General features: G+C 40.0%; 1 protein-coding gene across 5 annotated transcripts; it reads right to left on the bottom strand.

Annotated features, from left to right (window-relative positions):
* Nucleotides 1-91: 91 nt before the first annotated feature.
* On the bottom strand, nt 92-19,222 carry cacnb4b (calcium channel, voltage-dependent, beta 4b subunit). Of its 5 annotated transcripts, none has more exons than XM_029839517.1 (14): nt 18,983-19,222; nt 18,061-18,144; nt 11,053-11,223; nt 10,840-10,962; nt 10,603-10,730; nt 8,984-9,060; nt 8,494-8,513; nt 6,771-6,851; nt 5,991-6,049; nt 5,738-5,847; nt 5,462-5,613; nt 3,354-3,449; nt 1,950-2,135; nt 92-1,796 (listed from the first exon to the last, which is right to left on the bottom strand). In XM_029839517.1, the coding sequence occupies exons 1-14, from the start codon at nt 19,043-19,045 to the stop codon at nt 1,533-1,535; spliced, it is 1,614 nt and encodes a 537-aa protein (XP_029695377.1). In that variant the 5' UTR covers nt 19,046-19,222; the 3' UTR covers nt 92-1,532. The 5 variants fall into 5 exon arrangements, with proteins under 5 accessions (XP_029695377.1, XP_011604279.1, XP_029695378.1 ...); XM_011605977.2 differs by having other exon boundaries at nt 92-1,793; nt 18,983-19,221; XM_029839518.1 differs by lacking the exon at nt 8,984-9,060 and having other exon boundaries at nt 8,494-8,512; nt 18,983-19,221.
* Between the last annotated feature and the right edge of the window lie 1,928 nt (nt 19,223-21,150).

The raw sequence follows: 21,150 nt of genomic DNA, 5'->3' as shown, positions 1-21,150 counted from the left end.
AAAATCTTCCAGACATCATTCACCTACCATTCACTTTGTCTTCTCCGGTTTGGTTTTTTCTTGGAGAATCATGCCCGAGCCTTTTACAAAAATCAATTGCAGCAGAATTCTATTTTACTTACAGGGAACATGCTCTGCAGTCAGGACTACATGCAGCAGCTATACAGAGTATATAATGCAGCTGATTCCAACATGTCACATTCTTGGTGCTTTACGGACCCAACAGACAGAAAACATTTTTTTTGTTTGTTTTTTCCTTCTTTTTAGATAATAAATGCGGGCAAAAGAAGCGATATGCATCTTCAGCTACAGGTTGTTATTTAATGGCTGATGGACAAATGTTGTTCTAAAACGTTGTTCCTGTTGGAACACTGAATTTTGAAGTTACTCAGGATCTTTTCATTGGTCGTTGGCCACAATGTTGTTGTCATGGCAACAAGTAACAACCAGACTGCTCTCATGATTTGTATTAAGGCTGTGACTGTTGTGTCCATTGAAAAGTCCATATGCGACTTTTAACTGGGTCATTCGGTCTGTAAGATTTTCAAAAATTGTGAAAATTGCAGATGTATCCAGGATACTGAACCTCGAATGGAAATTCGGTGGCTGTGTGATAAAATCAAGATGATTTAACACTATACAAATTTTAGACAGGTTATTCCTAACTAGACTGTAGTGTGAGCAGCAGATACTGTTGAACAGCAAACGTATCCCACACAGAACACCCTCAGCAGCCTTTTCTCCTAGCTTAAGGTTTTCTTTGTGCAGGTAAACATGGTCCTCAGAAGCCACTCATGATAAGATTTTTCTGACCATTACCTTCTCTAAGTGCTAACTTTTGTTAAGAACAAAAGCCATATTGCCATCTTGTACAGGGATCGAGGTCTGATCCCAGCACCATCTGCTACCCTTGTGAAAAAACAACCAATATGGAAATGTGAAGCACCAGTTTTAGTAGCCAGGGTGTTGTCTGCGTGCCACATATGCTCTCAATCTACCAGTGACGTAGAAAATTGGACCTTTGTATCTCACACCTCATCACTGGAGAGTCCAGAACACTATAGTACAAAATTAGTGAAATCGACGCCAAAGGTGATCATCTATCAGCATGCAGTTGGATTTACAAGAGAGAGGATTTACAAAGCCCTGGGTCAGCTCAGTCTGTGCGTGGGGAACTTTCTCCGTCCGTCCGGTGGCAACGTGCGACCTATCACCATCTGATGGTATAGCAGGCTGGTTGACACTAGCAATGAGCACAGTTGGCTGAACGCTGTGTCAGCACAATCCCACGAAGAAGCTCGCTTCAATCATTAGTTACAACTGACATCCTGCACCCGCTGTTTTTTTATGAGTGGAGAAGCTGACTTTAAAATAAATAAATTAAGCGTTTTTAAAGAGGAAACCAGTAGGGCAACAAACCACAATGCCAACCTAAAAAAATGTACAATCAGGGAACGTCTTGACTTTGCTGCAGCATAGAATGTGGGTAGAATCTGGGCCTTCTAGGTTCTGGCTGTTCAATGGAGCTGGGCTCAGAGCCGATGTCGGGAGTCGTGGCTGTAGCTGCCAGGTGAACTTCTGTTGCGGTGCGGCTTGTATGCATCCTGATAGGGATCCTGGTAGTCCTGGTAGGGGTCCTGATGCTCTCGGCTATGCTGCGAGCCAGAGGACATGCGGTTGCGTCCCTTGTGCGCCCGCTCATTGTGGAAATTTTCCTCCGATGTCATCAGGTTGCGCCGCTCGTTGGAAGTAGAATGGTCACCTGTGTGGTTGCTCTGTCGCATTCTTTGGCTCTGCTTATTGACATGAACACAGAAAAGACAAACAGACAAAGAAAAACATCAGTATTGAAAAATGGATGATGTTAGTTCTAGTTTGTACAGTTCTTATTTTCATTCACACAGCAGTATGATACTCTATGGTGTCATTTATGACTGATAGGTGTGTACCTGCAATCCAGAGATGGTGCTCGGGTACGGGGTGAGGATGGTAGGGCCCAGGTTGCGTCCCAGCAGGGGGTTTAATGGTGTGGCCATTGAAGTGTGGGTCGCTTTCCAGTAGGCCTCGAGGTATTCAGCAAGATGCTCACAGGCATCCTCCAGCTGGTTCTCATCCAGGATTACGTCAAACATTTCCTGTTTTCAGCAGATGGTGAGAGAGCGAAATGTTGCTGTGAAGCTCATAATGAGGTCTCCATGCTGACACTGGAGGTGACTACCTGTTCTCTAATTATGGACTGTTACATCACTGAGCTGCTGCGATTAAAATTAACATAGTTTGTCCTTTACTGTAATTACAGCAAAAATAGTCTGACAATAGAGAAGGGTTTACAAGTGGGTAATTCAATTAAGGTGTGTGTGTGTGTGTGTGTGTGTGTGTGTGTGTGTGTGTGTGTATGTGTGTGTAACACTAGTTTTAGTTTAAATTCAGAAACCTATGTCAAACTTTAACCTTAATCCTTTAGACTTGCATAAACATTTTATCCAAAGCTATCAAAATTTAATTTTCATTGTGAGGATTTCAGATTACAACCCCCATATCAGGATTCTGAGAGACAAATCCGGCCCAAACTGGCACTGAATACCCCCCAGGAGAGGTTGTCAGTTGACAGGTCGCCGTTTTTATGTCTCAAACAGTTTATTAACTAGTCAATTCGATGATCCACCTGTGTGAGTGCACTATGAACAAATTTGAATAACTTTATTTGCTTGTAGAGAACATTTGAAATGTGGGCAATTTGAACTAAAATTAAGTTAGCAAAACTAAGCTGAATCTTACCCATCCAGGAGAAAATGAGAAACTTAAGCTTTCAGCCACCTCCACCTTTCAAATGAACCCAGATCCTTTATTTTTCTAACTTTGTCATGATGTATTTGGGAACCATAATGAGGCCTTTAGTAACCTCAGACATTGGTGATGCCGAACATTCAGTGGTAACTGGCAACCTGGATGCCAAAAGTAAGAAATGTAATCATCTACATGACTTGTTGGGCTGCCACTTTGCCTTTGAAATGAGAATATTCTGGCTGGACTACCCTTGTCAGTGATATAAGTAATTGAAACTAACATGAATACCTAATGTTTGTTAACATATCAGGGACATTTTATGATTACTTTAAATACATTTCTCACACACAGGCCCTTTCCCTGGGGGGTGGGTGGTGGATCCTTCCCTGCAGGTGTGTTAACATGGAGATTTTGGTTCAAGGCACTCGCATTTTCATATTAAAATACACATTTACATGATAGTTTCTGCGATAACCTCTTTTTAATTAATTTTGTCAAAAGGATAAAACTTAGCATGTTGCACCTATTAGTATTTCATTTTTAAATGTATTAAAAAGGCTTCTTACTGGAGGACACTGGGCCAATTTGTCAGCTGCCACAAGCTGCACATTCAGGTGTTTGCTCTGGGACTTCCCTCTGGACTTGACCAGCCTCTGCAAAACCTAGATCACAAGACAGAACACAGAGTCAACTAGTTATCTTTAGTAGTCAACTAGTAATTTTTGAAGAATGTTATAAAACATAGTCTAAAGTGAGTTGCCTATGCTGTCACAACAGCTGAAGTTGTGTGCATGTGTTAGCATTGTGCATTAACAGATGCAGAATGCATATACAGTATAAACACAGTGTGGAGCAAACCTTGGTCTTTACTGTATCATTCTTATTTGCAGGCATATAGAAAGAATTTGCTTTTAACATAACATAGCATAACATAACATTTGACATAACGGAACACTAGGAGACCAGCTCCAATATTAATGGCCAAGATGCTGCAGTTCTTTTCTTAGATGTCACTGATATGTTCACATGTGGGGGCTAAAGGTGCTTTACATATTAAAGAAAATAAAGCAGGAAGCAAAATTGAAAACTACCACCAAGCAACAGATGTGCTTCATCATCATTCACTGAAGTGCGCCTTTATTTCAAAAACCAAAGCACCCACAAACACTGAATTGTGTGTGTGTGCGTGTGTGCGTGTGTGTGTGTGTGCGTGTGTGCGTGTGTGCGCGCTCGCGTGTGTATATTCTTTAACATGTTAACATCTGCTGATTAATAAAAAAGGAAATATTTCAGTCACTTTTCTAAATAAACATGTGATCATCATTTGCCTGCATTTTAATTTCATCCCATAGCTGCAAGCATCAATAGTGCTGGATGCCCTTCCATAATGCTCATGATCTCGTGCGCTCATCCGTGGTTACTGGAGCAGGCTGAAGAAGCTCCCACACCTTTTGTCATTTGCTGAGTGATTTTTTTATATTGCATAGTTGCAGGAAGAACTCATTCTAAAGCACCTCACACACATAATCTTCTCAAAGATAGAACAAGTCCTACTTCATCATCATTATCATAAGGATACAAATAAACCAACAAAGGCAAAAATAATGCAAGTCTTGTTCTGCAAATACAGCAAGTATATGTAAAACATTCCTAGGAGAGGAAAAAAAGCACCATTATTATTGTCCAGGTCATGGTAATCCTGGTAGTTGAATCATAGCAACTGGACTGTTTAAGTTCCGTGAAGAAGTTCTCATCTGAGAGGCTTCATCAGTTCAAGTTGACTCATGCTCATAAGTATCTGGAACTCCCCAACAGCCAGTTAGAGCTGATAAAGAGCCTTGGATTAGAGGTGAAACATCTTCATGGAACTTAAACAGTTCAGGTGCTATGAGTCAACTAACAGAACTCCATTAATATTACATATACTGGAGGCTACATCAGCTAACAGGCTGAGCAACTCAGGTCGATGTAATCTGCTTCAAAACAACTACAGTACATACCAATACCAATTAAACATTCCCTAATTTTAATACTGTGACTAAACAATATATATAATGGTTGTGGCAGTATTGCAAATAAGATAACTGCACTGCAGCAATGGGAAAAAGTTGTGTGCTCCTGTGCATTTTGCTGTTTAATGATAAAATGCTGACATTAAAATAAACCACAACTTAAATTGGATTTAAACTAATCTTTCTAAATTATATATGTTTGCAACTACTTCCTAAATTCTGTGAAAGTACATTTTTTTTTGAGTGGTTACATGTGCAGTACACTTATTCTTCCATGCGGTGGTGCTGTTGTGCAAATAACTGGTGCTGACGTCACATTTCAGTCAGAGGCTTTAAAACTTGTGCTTGGGCAAGATCCTTTATATCAACCACACACAGAGTCTGTTACCTTCAACATATGTAGCTGCTCTTGCTATTTATTTCCAACTTAATATGGAGGTCACATACTAAGCCTGATTCCCCCCCAAAAAACTATCCTGTAAGCAGTTGAAATCAGCAATAAGTCTCCTTTATCTCTCCCATAATGCTACCCATCAAGTGGTTAAAAGTTTAACCCACAGATTTAATGCAAGTCTCAGGGTTGGAAAAGATAGACTATACTGGAATATAAAATACTGGAACACTCACAGACATATAGATTTTAATTTCTTTATATTGTCTACCTTTGGTGAGGAGACTTTAACATGGACAATAATTGGGGCCAGTGAGGTCTTGAGGAGCTGTGCTGGGTGGTTGATGGTGTCCGCATCCAGCACCACTAACTGCAGAGAGCGGGCCAACTCAAAGATTCGCTCAATCTCACTTTGCACCTCAGCTGATGAGACAAAACAAAAATCATAATAAAAGGATTTAGTCTTTATTCAAGACAACGTAAAAGAAAGTTGAACACTGATTTAGGCCTCACAATGTACATACAATATGTGAGGAAGCATTCTTACCCAGGCTGGAGCGAGTGTTGGACCGTTCTATAATGGCCCTCTTACTGGGGTTGTTCAGAACAGACCTTTTGGCTAATGATATATCTGCAGTCACTCGTGTGATAGAGATCCTGAAAAATCATTTAAAAATACACAAACATGTTACTAAATGATCACTAATCACCTTCTCTTCAGCTGTAGTTTATTGTGATTTAGTGTGAATCCCCCCACCAGGTTTGATCATTCACTATAGAGCAGAATTAATTTATCTTACCGGCCATCAAATCTGTGCTTGAGGAAGTCAAAGAGCGCTTTCTGCATCATGTCTGTTACCTGCATACAAACGCAAATTAAAATATTGTCAAAATTGCTTGATTTTTCACTACCACTCGACTACATTGTAAAATGGGCAAATATTCAATCCTAAAAACATCTGTCACTAGTTTTCGAATCAGAGAAGAGTGAAAATTGATTCACTACCCAAATGCAGACGACCAAAATGTGAATGTATTGGTCATAATGCAGTCCAAAATAATGAAGAACGCCTGCATGAAAAGAAATGCTGAACTTAAAAATAAAGAAAAATAAATTGTAAAGTAACAATTGTAAAGTAATCTAACCTACTAGGTCCAGCTGGAAAACATGACTAGCCAGGCTAGCTAATATAGACTTTACAACAAATAGCTAACTAATGCTGCAATTATCATTTAGCATGTTTATTATGTTGAACCATTTCCTTTTTGCTGAGAGGACACTGTAAATTGAATTAAATATGTACCTTAAATCATAAATGTGTTTAAAAGCTAGGCTAAATTCATAGTTTACAGAAAAATAGTATTAACAAATACTGATCCTTGTCCATTGACATGAGTTAAGGTTTTCTTCATAGACAATACAAACATGTAAAGTTTGATCCCAGTAGCACAGGTTGGACAGAGCGAGTACTTTTTACATGCCATGTAAAATGCTAAAATTAGTTAAGAATAAACTAACATACTGGCTGGAGAAGGCATCCTTAACACCATATTTTCAAGAACAAGGATCAGAACCTCACCTCATAACCTTTGAGTGAAGGGCCCACCAGCACCACAGGCCTCATGGAAGGAACCACATCATATGGTGGGATGTGCTCGGTCTGAAGACACAAAAGGTTAATAAGCACCAATTTGTGTCTTCACAGGTGAGCCAGCTGCACAGAATTCTGAGTCAGTTGAGAATAGAGTATATGTTGAGAGCTGTACTGCTGTGTTGAGCCATGTCACTAAATATATAAGGTAAAATGCCTGATCAATGCCAATTTTCAGCAGAATGTCTTGTTTTAATTGCTTAACTGGTGCTGCCATTACTTCTTTTTTTTTTTTACATTTTTGAAGAAAATTCTCACATGTTTCTTTGAGAATAATTACACATAAAAGAAATGAACACATCACAAAAAAGATTATTTAAAAAAATCAATATGGCAATTTTTTACATATATGCAAGAGTGCCTCACAGCCTTTCACAGGCAACAAATAAAAAGTAATTGGAAAAAAAATCCTACAATAAATCTTCAGTCCAAACCCCAAAATGACAAACTGAAATATAGTCTTTTCTGCATATTTGTTTAAATAATAAAATAGACATAACTAGAGAGCCTTTAATTTGATTTCAGCTCTGTTTTCATGATTTCCGTTGATCACCACTGACATATATGCACACAGATACACATTAAGTCACATTGATAGACACCTAAACCTTTACACACACAGACCACACACAGGGCAACACACTCATCCCAACTCAGGCAGCCAGAAGGCGCCACACCAAGGTTTAAGGATCAGGTAGGGAGGCCACCAGGCCCTGCCCAGTACTGTCCCTACAGTGAAGCATGCTGGGAGGAAGGGGGTCAGTCTGTGGGATGGGGGGGGTTTAACAGTTGAGATAGGGAGACCGGTCAGGGTTGATCCAAATCTGAATAAAGAATAAAAAGCCAAAGAGACGTCAGGCATGAACCCACTGAAATGGCTGTCAACAAACCGTCTTGAGAGGATCTGGCAAGGAGATCACCTGGAATCCAGGTGTGCAGAGCTTGTGGCACGATGAACGAAGGTTGCATTGGGCAAAAGGTGCTGAGTAAAGGTGCTTGTCAGTACAAGGTTTAGTTTTCACTTTGTCATTCTGGGGTTTTGACACTAGACCGATCAGAGAAGATTTTTTTGAAAGCGACATAAATGTTGCTGCAATATAAAAAACATAATGACTACAGTGTTCCAGAATCAAGATAGCTGCAAATACACAGAGGTGATAGACACATGGTGACTTTGAACTGGAACAAATGAGGAAAAAAGGACAAAATTATTAATCTGAATGCTTTAACTCATATAGTCCTTATTGCTTCCCTACATAGTATCTCAAATAAAGCTATGTGTAGGACACAACCATTCACACCCAATATGAAAAATACATTAAAAACTGTGATAAAGTGTAAGGTAGTAATATTAATATGAAGTAATCTGAAGGATTTAGATAATATCCCTACTTTTCATCAGTAATTGTACAATAAGTGACACTGATGCGCCTTTTCTTTTTCATTATAAGGAATTAATAGGTTCAAACTGACACATAGAGTTGTTTTTGTATGCAGGAGGGCTATTAGCTAATAGCAACAGTGATATGCTCACTCTATGTTTAACTCTAATCTGTCAAATAGAATCACTTCTGCTAACAGCGTTGACCTTTTGTCAGCAACACAAGTCTTGAACGGTGCCAGAGAGGGTTATTACCATCACCAAACTTACCACTTTCTGTTTCTGCTTTCCTGTGGAGGAAGAGAGAAGACAGAAATAGCGATGTCAGACACTGCTCCACGGGAGGTGGCCTCATCAGCATTAACACTCAAACATGCTCAGAGACGCTCCATCACATTTGTTAGCCAGTGAAACCTATCAAGCATGATACATGTATTAAAAGTACTTCTATTTTCCTAAAGTTATATTCACAAAGTCACATGAGTGCAGTTCAGGGGGGGTTCATAGTCTTGACGGTGGGTGCACACTGTGGTAAGCCCCAGTCTCAGAACGCCTGCAGTCCTCAACTGGAGGAAGAGGAGGATCATGGAAAAATGTACCAACAAATCTACTCAGTGAACTTAAGCTCTATGCAGAGACATGGGAAGTCTTTTCCTCTGATTTTCTCTATCTTTTGTTGTTATTCCCTCTAAGTAATTGATATTTAGGAAGTCTGGCCCTGTGCTATTAAGGGGCCCCTCCCCCTGTCTGATGCTCTCACCTGCTGAGGATATGAGGGGTCGGATAGAGGCAGACACCTCATCCTCTACACTGGAAGAAGAGTTCCCTCCAGACTTACTGAAAAGACAAGAGGGGATAATAAAAGACACAAACACACCTTTGTATTAATGTGACAAATATCACGTCAACAAAAACCAAACATGCAGAACAAACACTGTGTGGAGCCACTGCTGCTACAGGGTTTACCTGAGCACCTTATGTGCACGCAAAAACTGCTGAAAGAAAAATGAATGGAACAAAGTGGACAGGTCCTTTTCAACCTTTTCGGAACAGAATAGCTCGCAGCCCAAAGGAGTTTTATAAATTAGAATAAAAAAAGTCTCTGAAACAATATTAAGCTCCTACCTATTATGATTGCGTGTCACATAGTGTCTTGATGGTCCACTGTATTTTTATGGGGATGCCAGAATGAATGTTTATTTCATATAAACTAAAACTAAACATCTTTTTCATTTGAAAGATCTATTAGTTACTCACTGTAGAGCATCTGACTGGGTCATAAAGCTTGTTCAAGACATGTCTCTAGCTAGGTGCCCGAGCTGTTTCACATACAAATAAAAATGATAATCCCAAAGCAGCATGCTAAATTCATGAAATGTCTCCAGAATCTCTGCAAACTTTAGCTTACGATGGCATCAGTTGTGTTTCAGGTCCTGTATAAAACAGTTTATGGACAGTTTATGGACTGTATGCTACCACTTGTTTTGTAACAATTCAAAAATCCCATTTTTCTCAGGACAATGACTGCAACAAATCATCCCACTTGTTCTTTCTCTGTGGGATTTCAGTTATCACGCTCCTCTCCTCTCGCCCTCCTGTTCTTCAGGTTGTTCCTCAGTGACTTTGCCTGAAGAACTAAATATCTCCCTCCTCTCCTGCTAATTCCCACGTCCTAACCTTTCATCTCTGGAGCCTCTGTGCTCAGCTCTGTAGGCTGCTGTGACCCCCAGTCGAATCGATTACCCTGCTCCTGCCTGATGTCTTCAGCTGTTATTAATATTAATTCTGATTAGCTTCAATGGATCATATACTAGTATTACTGTTGTTATTATCAGTATAAAAAGAAAGAAAGACAGAAGTGTGTGTGTTACAGTGAGTAATAACATGTAACAGCAAATCATAATCCCACATGAAGGATATGCTGAGTCAGCACACTCAGACAGGTGTGTGAGGGGAGTCCCCTCATCCCTTTTGCCACAGTCTATGGAAAAACAGCATGGTTGCACGATGCTGACCAACGATGACTATGATAAATAGTAGTGACTGCGAGAGGACATTACTATTATATAGCTATTATAATTTCTGCCGTCAAATGAAAAGAAAACAATGTAGAAGTGCGCAAAAGAACCGCTCAGCTTATAGATTTTTTCTGTATCAAAGAACAGATTCCAGATAAGATCTGGTCCATGAGGCCCTGTTGATCGTTGAAAGACTCTTGCAACTTCTGACTGGCAGGCATATTTGATTTTAGTGATGGGAGCCATTCTTCACTCTAATAGCGATGAAAACTGCTGTCCAGTAAGAATCTATATGGGCTAAGCCATTATAGGGATGTTCCATAGCTGCTGAATGCTGTGACCATGAGCCTCCCCTACTTACCCTTGGACTCGTCCTCTCTTTTGCTCTTGCTGGAGTCGAATATTCTCGAGCTTCAGAGGACTGGGGATGAACCCAATCTCACAGCCCTCTTTCACTAACCGACCGATCCACCAGTCGTTGTTAAACTTCTGTGCCAAAAAACAGAAAAATCAAAAAGAATTCAGGAACTTTTTTTTTTTAATGTTAGCTGAAATCGGTTTTTGAAGTGTTTGTCATGTTGAAAAAGAGAAGACGAACCTCTTTTATGTGGAGGAAATCCTTCGCGTCAAAGGAGATGGCTGTGGCGGGGACTGGAACATCTTCATCCAGCGCGCCACAGTAGCTGACATTTGTCCTCACAGCAAACGCCACAGGTTTGGTCTGTGGGGTGGAAGCACAGGAAGTGAATTCAGCTCTTTCGGAGTCAGAAAGATTCCTTCCACAGATTTTTTCGCCTGCCAGCTTGGCTACCTTAGCTCTCTCTAGCTGAATGGTGGCCAGCTGCTCCCTCTCCTGTCGATTCTGTCCCGGTCCCTGGCTCTGGCTGGGGCTCTGGCTCTGGACCTGGGCCTGCACCTCGCGCTCCTCCTCCAGAGAGACATCTGAGTCTGATGGTCTGCTAGTGTATGAGTCAGCTGAGCCCTGTGAGCAGATCGCACACAGGTTTATTGGATATAAACTCACAACTAGATACAAATATGGAAAATCTATCGGGCAAGTGAACTGATGCAGGCATATGAAAGATCACTCTCTCTATTATCAGGGGACAATATTTCAAATTTGAATTATAATAATAAAACAATAAATAATAAAATTATAATAAATTACAATGGGTTTTTTCCCCCTATTTTGGCATGAGGTTACACTGATGTGGCTTCACCCTCTAAATTCAGAAGAGGTGAGGTGAATAAATCAGCTCATGTCCATCATTAACCCAAAGTGGAGTTTCTCCACTCGCTCATATCAAAACTCCGAGAGCACGACTGAAAATATTCTCCTGTCTTTTCCTCTCCTCTCCTCCCCTCTCCTGTCTTCTCCCCTCCTCTCCTCTGCTCTCCTGTCTTCTCTCCTCTCCCCTCCTCTCTCCTCTCCTCTCCTCCCCTCTCCTGTCTTCTCCTCTCCTCTCCTCCCCTCTCCTGTCTTTTCCTCTCCTCTCCTCCCCTCTCCTGTCTTTTCCTCTCCTCTCCTCTCCTGTCTTCTCCTCTCCTCTCCCCTCCTCTCCTCTCCTCTGCTCTCCTGTCTTATCTCCTCTCCCCTCCTCTCCTTTCCTCTCCTGTCTTCTCTCCTCTCCCCTCCCCTCTCCTCTCCTGTCTTCTCTTCTCCTATCCTGTCTTCTCTTCTCCTCTCCTCTCCTCTCCCCTCCCCTCTCCTCTCCTGCCTTCTCTTCTCCTCTCCTGTCTTCTCTTCTCCCCTCCTCCCCCCTCCTCTCCTCTCCTCTTCTATCACTGTGATTCCTAGCTTTGTTTTCTCTGAATGCATTTACATGTATGATGCATGTGTATCTTCTCTCCTCTATCTGCCACGTCTCTCCTTTTGAATTTAATAATCTGGTCCTGCTCAAACTTTCTTCCTGTTAAAAGGGTTTTTTTCCTTGCCATGGTTGCATGTTCAGATGTGATGATGAATACATTTAAGGTAACAAATAGGTTTATGAGCATTATTTTCCCCATAACTCCTTGTGACTTCCTAATAACCTTCCTAATAACCTTCCTAATAGCCTTCCTGATAATTCACCACAACACAGGGTGTTAGTATTAGAATGACTACCATGAAAGGACTATTTCATTGTATTGGGTCATCCCTCAATCAATTAGAGCTGATGTCTCTTGTCCAAGGCGCAGCAGCCTCACTGCTCTGGGTACTTCTGATGCTTTCAAAAAGAAAGTAGCAACTTATAGGATGTTGCCTTGGTACAACTCAAGCAATCTATCGCAAGGAAATTTTCGTTCAGGCTAAAAGAACGCCATCTAGCCGAGAAGAACACAATGATGGCTTCTAAAAAGGTCCTCTGAAAGGCTAAAACTGCCTTTTATTCTCCTTGAATTGAAGAAAACGTAAACCACCCAAGTCTCTCTTCCCCAGCACCATAGCTGTGCAGTCATGTATGCCCTCTTTTCTTTGTGGTGAAGACTTCATGAGACACTTTACGAATAAAATTATAACTGTTGCATTTGCACTAGAAATGCCAGGAAGCTCTGATGAGCCCTTAAACCACTACAATCTCAGTCACTTCATCAAGGTTTTCAGAATTACACAACCACCTGCAGAAGAACAGCTGCATAGCTTCACTCACCATATTTGATTTGTTTTTAGTATCTTTGTGTGTTTTACTGTTAAAGGGACTTCAATGACCTTGGCATTCTTTCTTATTTACTTAGAAAGAAATTATGTTATTGTATTTATTCAAAAAGGTTTCTAGGACTGCTTTTAAAAAAATGTTGTCAAGATTAGAAACATACTGTCTCAGAGCGATGCTTAAAAATCTGGTATTTCTAGGCTGGACTGTAATTCATTTTTATCATCGTATTAAACAGGTTCCTTAAAAGCATTTAGCTTTCTCAGCTTTGGAGCACAAAATGGCGCCGCTAGAGTGCTGACAAGAATTAGTAAGAGCGATTATATGTCTTGAATATTGGCCTCTCTTCATTGGTTGCCTGTAAATTCCAGAACCAGTTTTTGAAAGACCTTTCCAAACCAATGAGGCCCTGACAAGCTGACCTACTAGCACCATATCATCCCAATAGTGTACAGAGTACTCACAGAGGGCTGGTTTACTTTATAGAATCTTAAAAACATTTAATCACAGCAAAGTCTTTATATTATAGTAATGATAATAATAATATAGTTAGAACTGGGTCATTTAAACTCTAGCTGCTGTGAGTCTGGCCTGCACCGACATGATCCAGTGGAAGGTTTCTTTACTCTTTTTCATGTCATGGTTGGGTCACTGGGTCACACTGGCCTTTGCTTCTGTCGTCTGATTAGATTTAAATTGGACAGAATTTACTTAATTTAATTTGAAACGTATTTTATTTAAATGCATCTAATGCTAATTAATATTTTAATTAATTTCCATAAGACCGCTCAAGCGTTGCCATCAAAGTACACACTTTTGTAAAGCAGGAATGGTGTCGCATCCAATCAGAAACATTGAAATGCTTTCTTTTGGGTGGTTTAGCTGGTGTACAGAAACGAAAACTATTTTATAGGCTGCAGCATCATGCAGCTCTACCAGTTTTGTGAAAACGCAGAATCAATATTAACATAACTTGAACTATATATCCCTGATAGATCGATATGTGTATACCATTACACACCCACAGTACACGATGTGCAAATGTCCCAACCATTTTGTCCTTGTTCTTTCAAGCCTTCAGAGCCTTGGATAATCATTTCATCTATTTGTCTGAATACTCTGAGATGTCACTACTGCGTCTTAGGTCTTATCCAATCGGCTAGCTTCAGCATATGACTCATCAACATCACAATCCCCTTAATGACATCACGCGTGTTTCAACTGAGCCTACACAACGTGCACTCTCGGGCTCCGACGACAAACACGCGCCTGCATATTTGTCTTTGTGACACGTGACAATGAATGTAACTGCGTAATGTGTCGGTAAAATGGTAATCAACGTGTTTTTCTCTCCCTCTGGAAATCACCCGTCTTCCCACATGATAGGCAACGAGAGGCCAACCTCACACAGAATACAGACAAGGCCTTCCTTACAGTAGCATGATGGTGGCTTGAAGGGGGTTGGGTTGTTGGTGTGTGTCTGTGTGTGTGTGTGTGCGTGCGTGCGTGTGTGCGTACGTGCATGCATGTGGGTGTGTGTATAGCTACTTCTAATAAGCCACACAGAGCAAAAATGCATAATCACACATTCAAACACTCACCACCTCCGAGTCTTCAAATCCATGCAGGTACAAATTGTCATACATGGAGGTTTGATATTCCAGCAAGCGCCTCGAGATGAATGAGGGGAGAAATCAAAGTGGAGGTGGGGAAAAAAGGAGGAGGCACCAGAGAGAGAGAGAGAGAGAGAGCGAAAGAGAAAGAATAGAAAAGATGGGGGTGGGGGGTGATGACAATTCGTTCTCTCCACAGCGGAGAGGTATATTTTTTGTTGAGATGTTCTCTGCCGTCAGATCACTCCTGGTTCTCCTGCAGGCCCTGATGGATGCAGCTTTTCCCTGATCCCACAGTGCTGTTGGATGCCTTACATTAGAGGATGGAGAGGTTCCCCATAGAGATCGGCCAATCCTGGCATTTCCTTTCATCAGGTTTTCTGCTCACCCGCAGACACACACACATATACATACACAGAAGGAACGACAGCAGTGGAGCAGTGGAGCCTTCCTCAATATCCAAGCCTGATGACACAGCCAGTATACAAGGAGCTGATTGGCTGCCGAGCTGTCCACTCAGCTTGGATGAACACTCTCCTTGATTTTTTTTTTTGGTAAAGAGATGTAGCAAGGATCGGGGGAGGGTGAGAAAGAGAGAGAAAGAGGCATCCTCCATTTTTCTGCCTTTATATTATGCATAGATTATTCAGCCAAGGCTTGCAAACACACCAAATGTTTCAATTAACTGGAGCTCCAAATGTGCACATGTCTTTATGTGCATGCATTTGTGTGTGCAAGCATGTGTGTTGATAGATAGATAGATAGATAGATAGATAGATAGATAGATAGATAGATAGATAGATAGATAGATAGATAGATAGATAGATAGATAGATAGATAGATAGATAGATAGATAGAAACAGCTTTGCACCATACATACTAAAAAATGTTATTTCCTGCTTCCAAATTTAGCTTTAGATTGATAAAAATGAAATGAAGTACACTCATACATATGTCAAATATTAAATATATCCAACAAGAACAGCATTTAAATGAAATGAAAAATTAGTTACTAAATACTTCTTAAGATAAGTCTCATATTTGAAAGGGATTTAAGATTCAGTTTGGTGCTTTTTCTTTGATGAGCTGCTCTCTTGACAATAATTTGATGAGCTGCTCTCTTGACAATAATTACACATATAGCCCTCACTCACGCTTAGCTTTGCTCTAAATGAGTAGTCATTGAAAATTTGTGGATAAAAACTGCATTTATCAAAGCCTACACAATATTCCTAACAATTTATTATATGCAAAAACAATAAACAGCTACTTTTATTTAACTTTTAGAAATCCATCACCTGAAAACAGAATCACACATCAGGGCTTTTTCCTTATTAAAATATGTATTAAAATATGTCAATGAAATCCACTTAAAACTTTTAACCTGTCCATCAGTGGTGTCATCAGCTCTGTTTTAGAGGAGACCTTAAAAAAATTTAGTGTTTAATTATTTTTTTTACACAAACATGCAAATTCAATAAGAGGTGGTGGGAATATGAGTCCAAATGAACAATCACACAACCTTATTATTCACTTAAATTACAATTATTCACTTAAATATGATCTAAAATCTGTCTCGCTAAAATCTATTTCCTTTCACTTCACAATGTCAGATCAAGAGAGTTCCTTTTCATTTGCATCTGGTACCTGAAGCGTGTGTGTACCTTTGAAGCACACTAGAAGAAAATAAGTATTCATCCCTGCTGGTAGTAACAATTTGTTAGTTCCAGCCCCCAGCTAATAGTAGAAAGTCCCATGGAATTAATGACCCAAATGCTCCCTGTTTCAAAAAAACAAACCTGGCTTGCACACTTCTGCACACTTCTACAGTCCAGCTCTAAAAGAACATTGCTACTTAGCTAGCTTGTTAGGCTGAAATGTATTGTGAAGGTCCTGGTTGTTGATCAAGTGTGCACTGTTTTTTACCATCCTCTCTCTTTGGGGTCACTACCTTCTGGAGCATCAACTGTGTGTCTCAGTTAGTGCCTGGATGCACACCATGAAACAGGGACCGAGGTCATTCGTGCATGATTAGCATCAGTGGGTAATATAAATGACATAACTAACTAATATAATAATAAAAAGAAGAATATTTTTTATCTTAATGAAATGTTGTGCTCGTGCTATGCTTGTTTACATCCTATGCATCTTTTGGGTGCTAACCCTCTGCTTCCATTAAAACCTAGAGATGTCTCTGATGTCCATAGCTGCACCAGTGACCTAATAGTCCATATGATTTGTCCATATGTTGATTTTATTTGCAAAATGTGGAATGTGTTTGCCTCCAGTCTTCCTTGGCTAGGATTATATTCCACCACAATTCAAGCCATTTTTAAAACGACTTCTGCTAACATTTCCTGGCAACACAATAACTCCCTCTGTAGGCCGTACACAGGTAATGTAGTCAGGACAGTTAACCAAGAAGATGTCTCCTCTGGCCTTAACCCACTTTCACATTGTCCTGAACAAACTTTTTTGCATTCATGTATTTGTTTTCTTAAATTTTGTGTGTAGACCCTGGACTTTAGGTTGTACCTTTCTATTAACCATCTTTTAGTTTGAAATGCTTTTACTTTTGTTTTCTTTGGGCTGAACCTCCCAAACTGCTTCCTTTGTGTATATTTGGTTGTAACTTTATGTTTGTGTTAGGTGTAATAGTACGTATTAGAAATCCTGATAACATGACGGAACTATGCCTTGTTACTGTCGTGACTGCTCAACTTTATGAATATGGGCAACAATATAAACATAAATGCAATGCAATTTGTACACTTCTATACTCAAAAAGGAACATATGGCTCATTTGGTATGTTTGGGACTAAAATAAAATATTCCCACTCCACACACAACAAAAAGGAATTAAATATCCCAGGTGAATTGGGTTGGTTGTAACTTTTTTAAGAAGCCATCATTAGCCACATTTACACGTTCATTTCTTGCACAGTCTGATTACAATCGTTCATCACTGTTTACATGAATGCTAAATAGTGGTAATCAGAATCAATTCATTGTGACAAGCGTAGTACACTTTCTCCCTTAAATTTGCTGAAAACAGTAAAGAAGAGGCTTTTACCTTCGATCAAAAAACATTGTAAAATAGCTCCTTGGCCTGCCCCTCTCCCTATGCTGTCCTTCTCTCCTCTACGAGCCTGTTGCCTCCTCTGATCAACATGGACCTACAATAGATCATTTGCTGCAAACATTAATTTTGATTCTGCTTCTCTCTTTAACTAAGCTGCAAGCGCAGCAGTTTACACTTAAACTGTGATCTCCCCGACGGTGTTGGTTACAGCAGGACCCTCACATGATAACAGGCCCCTCAACAGTTAATTGTGCCCCTACCACCAAAAACCAGGAACCAATGGATGAAGGTCAAAAGGAGAAGAAGGTCAGACAGAGTCTGGGAGAGCACAGTAGGACTACAGTATTACTACTTTGATCAGATTGACCGTTAATGCAGTTTTATTCAGAATTGGCATTTTTTCCCCCTATTTTATTCAGAAAATTTGATCAACGTAAACATACATAACAAACACATACAACAGAGTAATCAGATTACTTTGCTTGTACCTGTCGAAGAATAAAACTGGTGGACGTGGTGCTGCCATCAGACCTCTTCAGTCGGCTCCTCCTGGAATAAGTCCCTCGATTCACCTACATGGAAAAAATAAAATTAAATGACCTGTTGTGGCATATATAGTGATGAGCCTTTTAAGATGTGACATTTATATGCAAGTGTTTTATAATACAAACAGAGAATTAGAGCAGATAAACAGAGTCCTTTTTTCTCTCTCTCTTTTCTAAATATAACGGTCTCAGAGGATCAAAATTAATTATCTGCCAGGGATCTGCTCCATTTCTTTCAAGGTCTCTGGAGTTAAAGACAATGTCACATTAAAAGGACAGGACCTACTTCCCTAAATTTATAAAAGAGGGCCACTAATGTGGGTCATGGTCTACCACATCTGTCTGCAAACCACCAAAAGATGTGAGGGTTAAAACTTAGGAGATAATCAGTGTAACATTAATTTATCCAGTTCATCCAGCAATCATCCAGGACTGTAGCTCCTTAGAAATTAAAATATCAACCAATTGGTTAAATCTATATGCAGATATGAATAGCATCTGTGTGAGTTATGCAGTCATTTTTGACATTACACTAAATGTTTAATAAACTAATCTCTATATCCCGAGCTGATCACTTATTACTTAATTGTGTCCATATATTCTAAACTATTAAAATACAATGACAGAACACTCAATCCATAATTGAGAAACAAGCACCTCATTATATTAATACTAATTAATTTTTTTATTTGTTATTTACGTCATTGTAATCATCTCTAATCATCATTTCCAGGCTCAACTCAGTAATTACTGCTGAGTATCTTATTAAAGAAATAGCACTAGAATTCCTCACTTTTTAAAAATATAACTTTTGGCCTTGCTTAGTAAACTTTTCAGCTCATTAGTTTCTAAGTGAACACGGTACCTGGAAGATTGGCGCCTGGATCCCCTCGCCGAGCTTGTTGCGGATGTAGATGTGTCGGGACATTTCGGCCAAGACATCGGTCCAGAGGGCGGGCTGTTCGGGTCCGGCCCAGCGGTGGGGTGTCGGGTTGCGGGCTGCGTGCTCCAGCTTCACGCTCAGCTTCGATCCTGCTCTTCCTACAAGCGCGTGCTGGGAATCCCGTCACGCACACGACCACCGCTCGCGCTTTGCAGTGGCACGTGCGCACCGGTGGTATGACGGACGGAACTATTTTAAGCTTCCGCCAATATGGATGGAATTAAATATCTGGTGGATGTAGTCAAAGCGGATGACGCAACCAGCACACGCGCGCGCGCACTCGCGCGCCCACAAACACATTAAACATGTTATAAGTTCAGAATTAACACTATACGTCGTGGATATATGTACGTATGTAAGACTTTTGATTCTAATGATAAATAATATCAAATAACCTTTTTATTATTTGAAATATAGGCGAACTTTTAATTGCTTTAAAAACGTGCAATTGGATTGTGGAAAAAATGTTGTAGATGATTCTATGAGAATTGCATATCTGTTTTTCTAGTGCACTTGTGTTGTATGTTGATACTGAGGTTATTCTGTCCCAAAAGTAATTCAGACTGATATGTTTATAGTCACTTTATAAGTAACTTTCCTGTTTAATAATATGCAGGTCTGATGCGACGGAGTTTGTGTGGAACTCGTCTGGCAGATTGGACCAAACCAAAAATGTCCACAATGCCACCTCAGGACTTTCACCTAAAGATTTAACAGTTATCTCCTTGGCGATTTCCCAATGACCACTTGCGCACACATAAATGCACAGATGAATACAGGCACAATGAACAGTGAATTAACCTTTATTAAACAATTGATAAAAATAGTTCCTATGTGTTTAAAATGAACAGCCATTATCATTCAAAAAGAAAAGAAATGGATGTCTAGTCCAGCCTCACAATAGCCCTTCAGGGGTACAGCTGGGTAGAGAAACCACGAAACAAGGAAAACCTACATAAGTTTAATAGGACCTCCACACCTCTGCTGTGCTAATCTGCCTCCACCCAAAACCCAACAGGTTACGATCTGGCTAACACGGCCACCACTGCTCAATGGGCTAAAAAGGATATCAATTAAGAAAAACAGAGACGCTATTTTACGACAAAATAGAAATGGCACTAAGAAAAGCAAACAAAAACTAAGAGGCCTTCAAGTTTAGGCTCTGTAATTACAGCATCAATAATAGTAATGATAATAATAATTCAATTTGTTTTTTGCAAAGCATCTTAATTTTATTGGTATGTAGTATAACATAGAATAAAGGCAGAGATCAAATGTTTCTGTAAATGTAACTTTGCTTTTACAAGGCTGGACACTGGTGGTTCACAGCAAAGGGCTCAATCCATCCATATGCACAACATCAGTGCTTTTCTTCTAGTACAGGGGTCGGCAACCCGCGGCTCTGGAGCCTCATGCGGCTCTTTAGCGCCGCCCTAGTGGCCCTTGGAGCTTTTTCAAAAATATGAAAATGGAAAAAGATGGTGTGAATATATATTTTTGTGTTAATATTTCTGTAAGAGAAAAAAAATGACAAAAATTCTTAAAGTTTTCCAATGCTGTTAAAATGTGTATAATAAATATTTAATTTCAACATCTCTGTCAACAAAGATTATACATTTCTTTCAGCTCAGCATGGTGCCAGACAGGTGGCTGTTGCTAAAAAACAGGCGGGTGTGTCATGGGCCATGGATACCAAAGGGAAAAAGAGAAAGAGAGGATTTAATCATGAATGCTCATTATGTATTTGTACCCTACTTACCATTTCGATAGTAGGCTAATATAGCTAATACAGACCCTTACAGCATGTGTTGCCTTTATTATAAGGCTTATACAGTATAAGGCTTTTCATTTTCTGCTGCTCCAGACAGATTTGTTTTTGTTTTTTTGGTCCAATATGGCTCTTTCAACATTTTGGGTTTTCGACCCCTGTTCTAGGGGCACTCCCTGGCCACCTGTTACACCATCATTCACATATAAATTTTCTATGCTAGACCATCACCACACATGTTGACTGAAGGAACATACAGGATCTCCAACAAGCCCTTAAACTCCTTTACCCCTATATAATTTTCTGAGTTGTCTTTGTTAAT

Source organism: Takifugu rubripes, chromosome 8 (genome assembly GCF_901000725.2).
Source record: "Takifugu rubripes chromosome 8, fTakRub1.2, whole genome shotgun sequence".
Taxonomy (NCBI): domain Eukaryota; kingdom Metazoa; phylum Chordata; class Actinopteri; order Tetraodontiformes; family Tetraodontidae; genus Takifugu; species Takifugu rubripes.
This window is presented reverse-complemented; position numbering and strand designations above follow the sequence as displayed.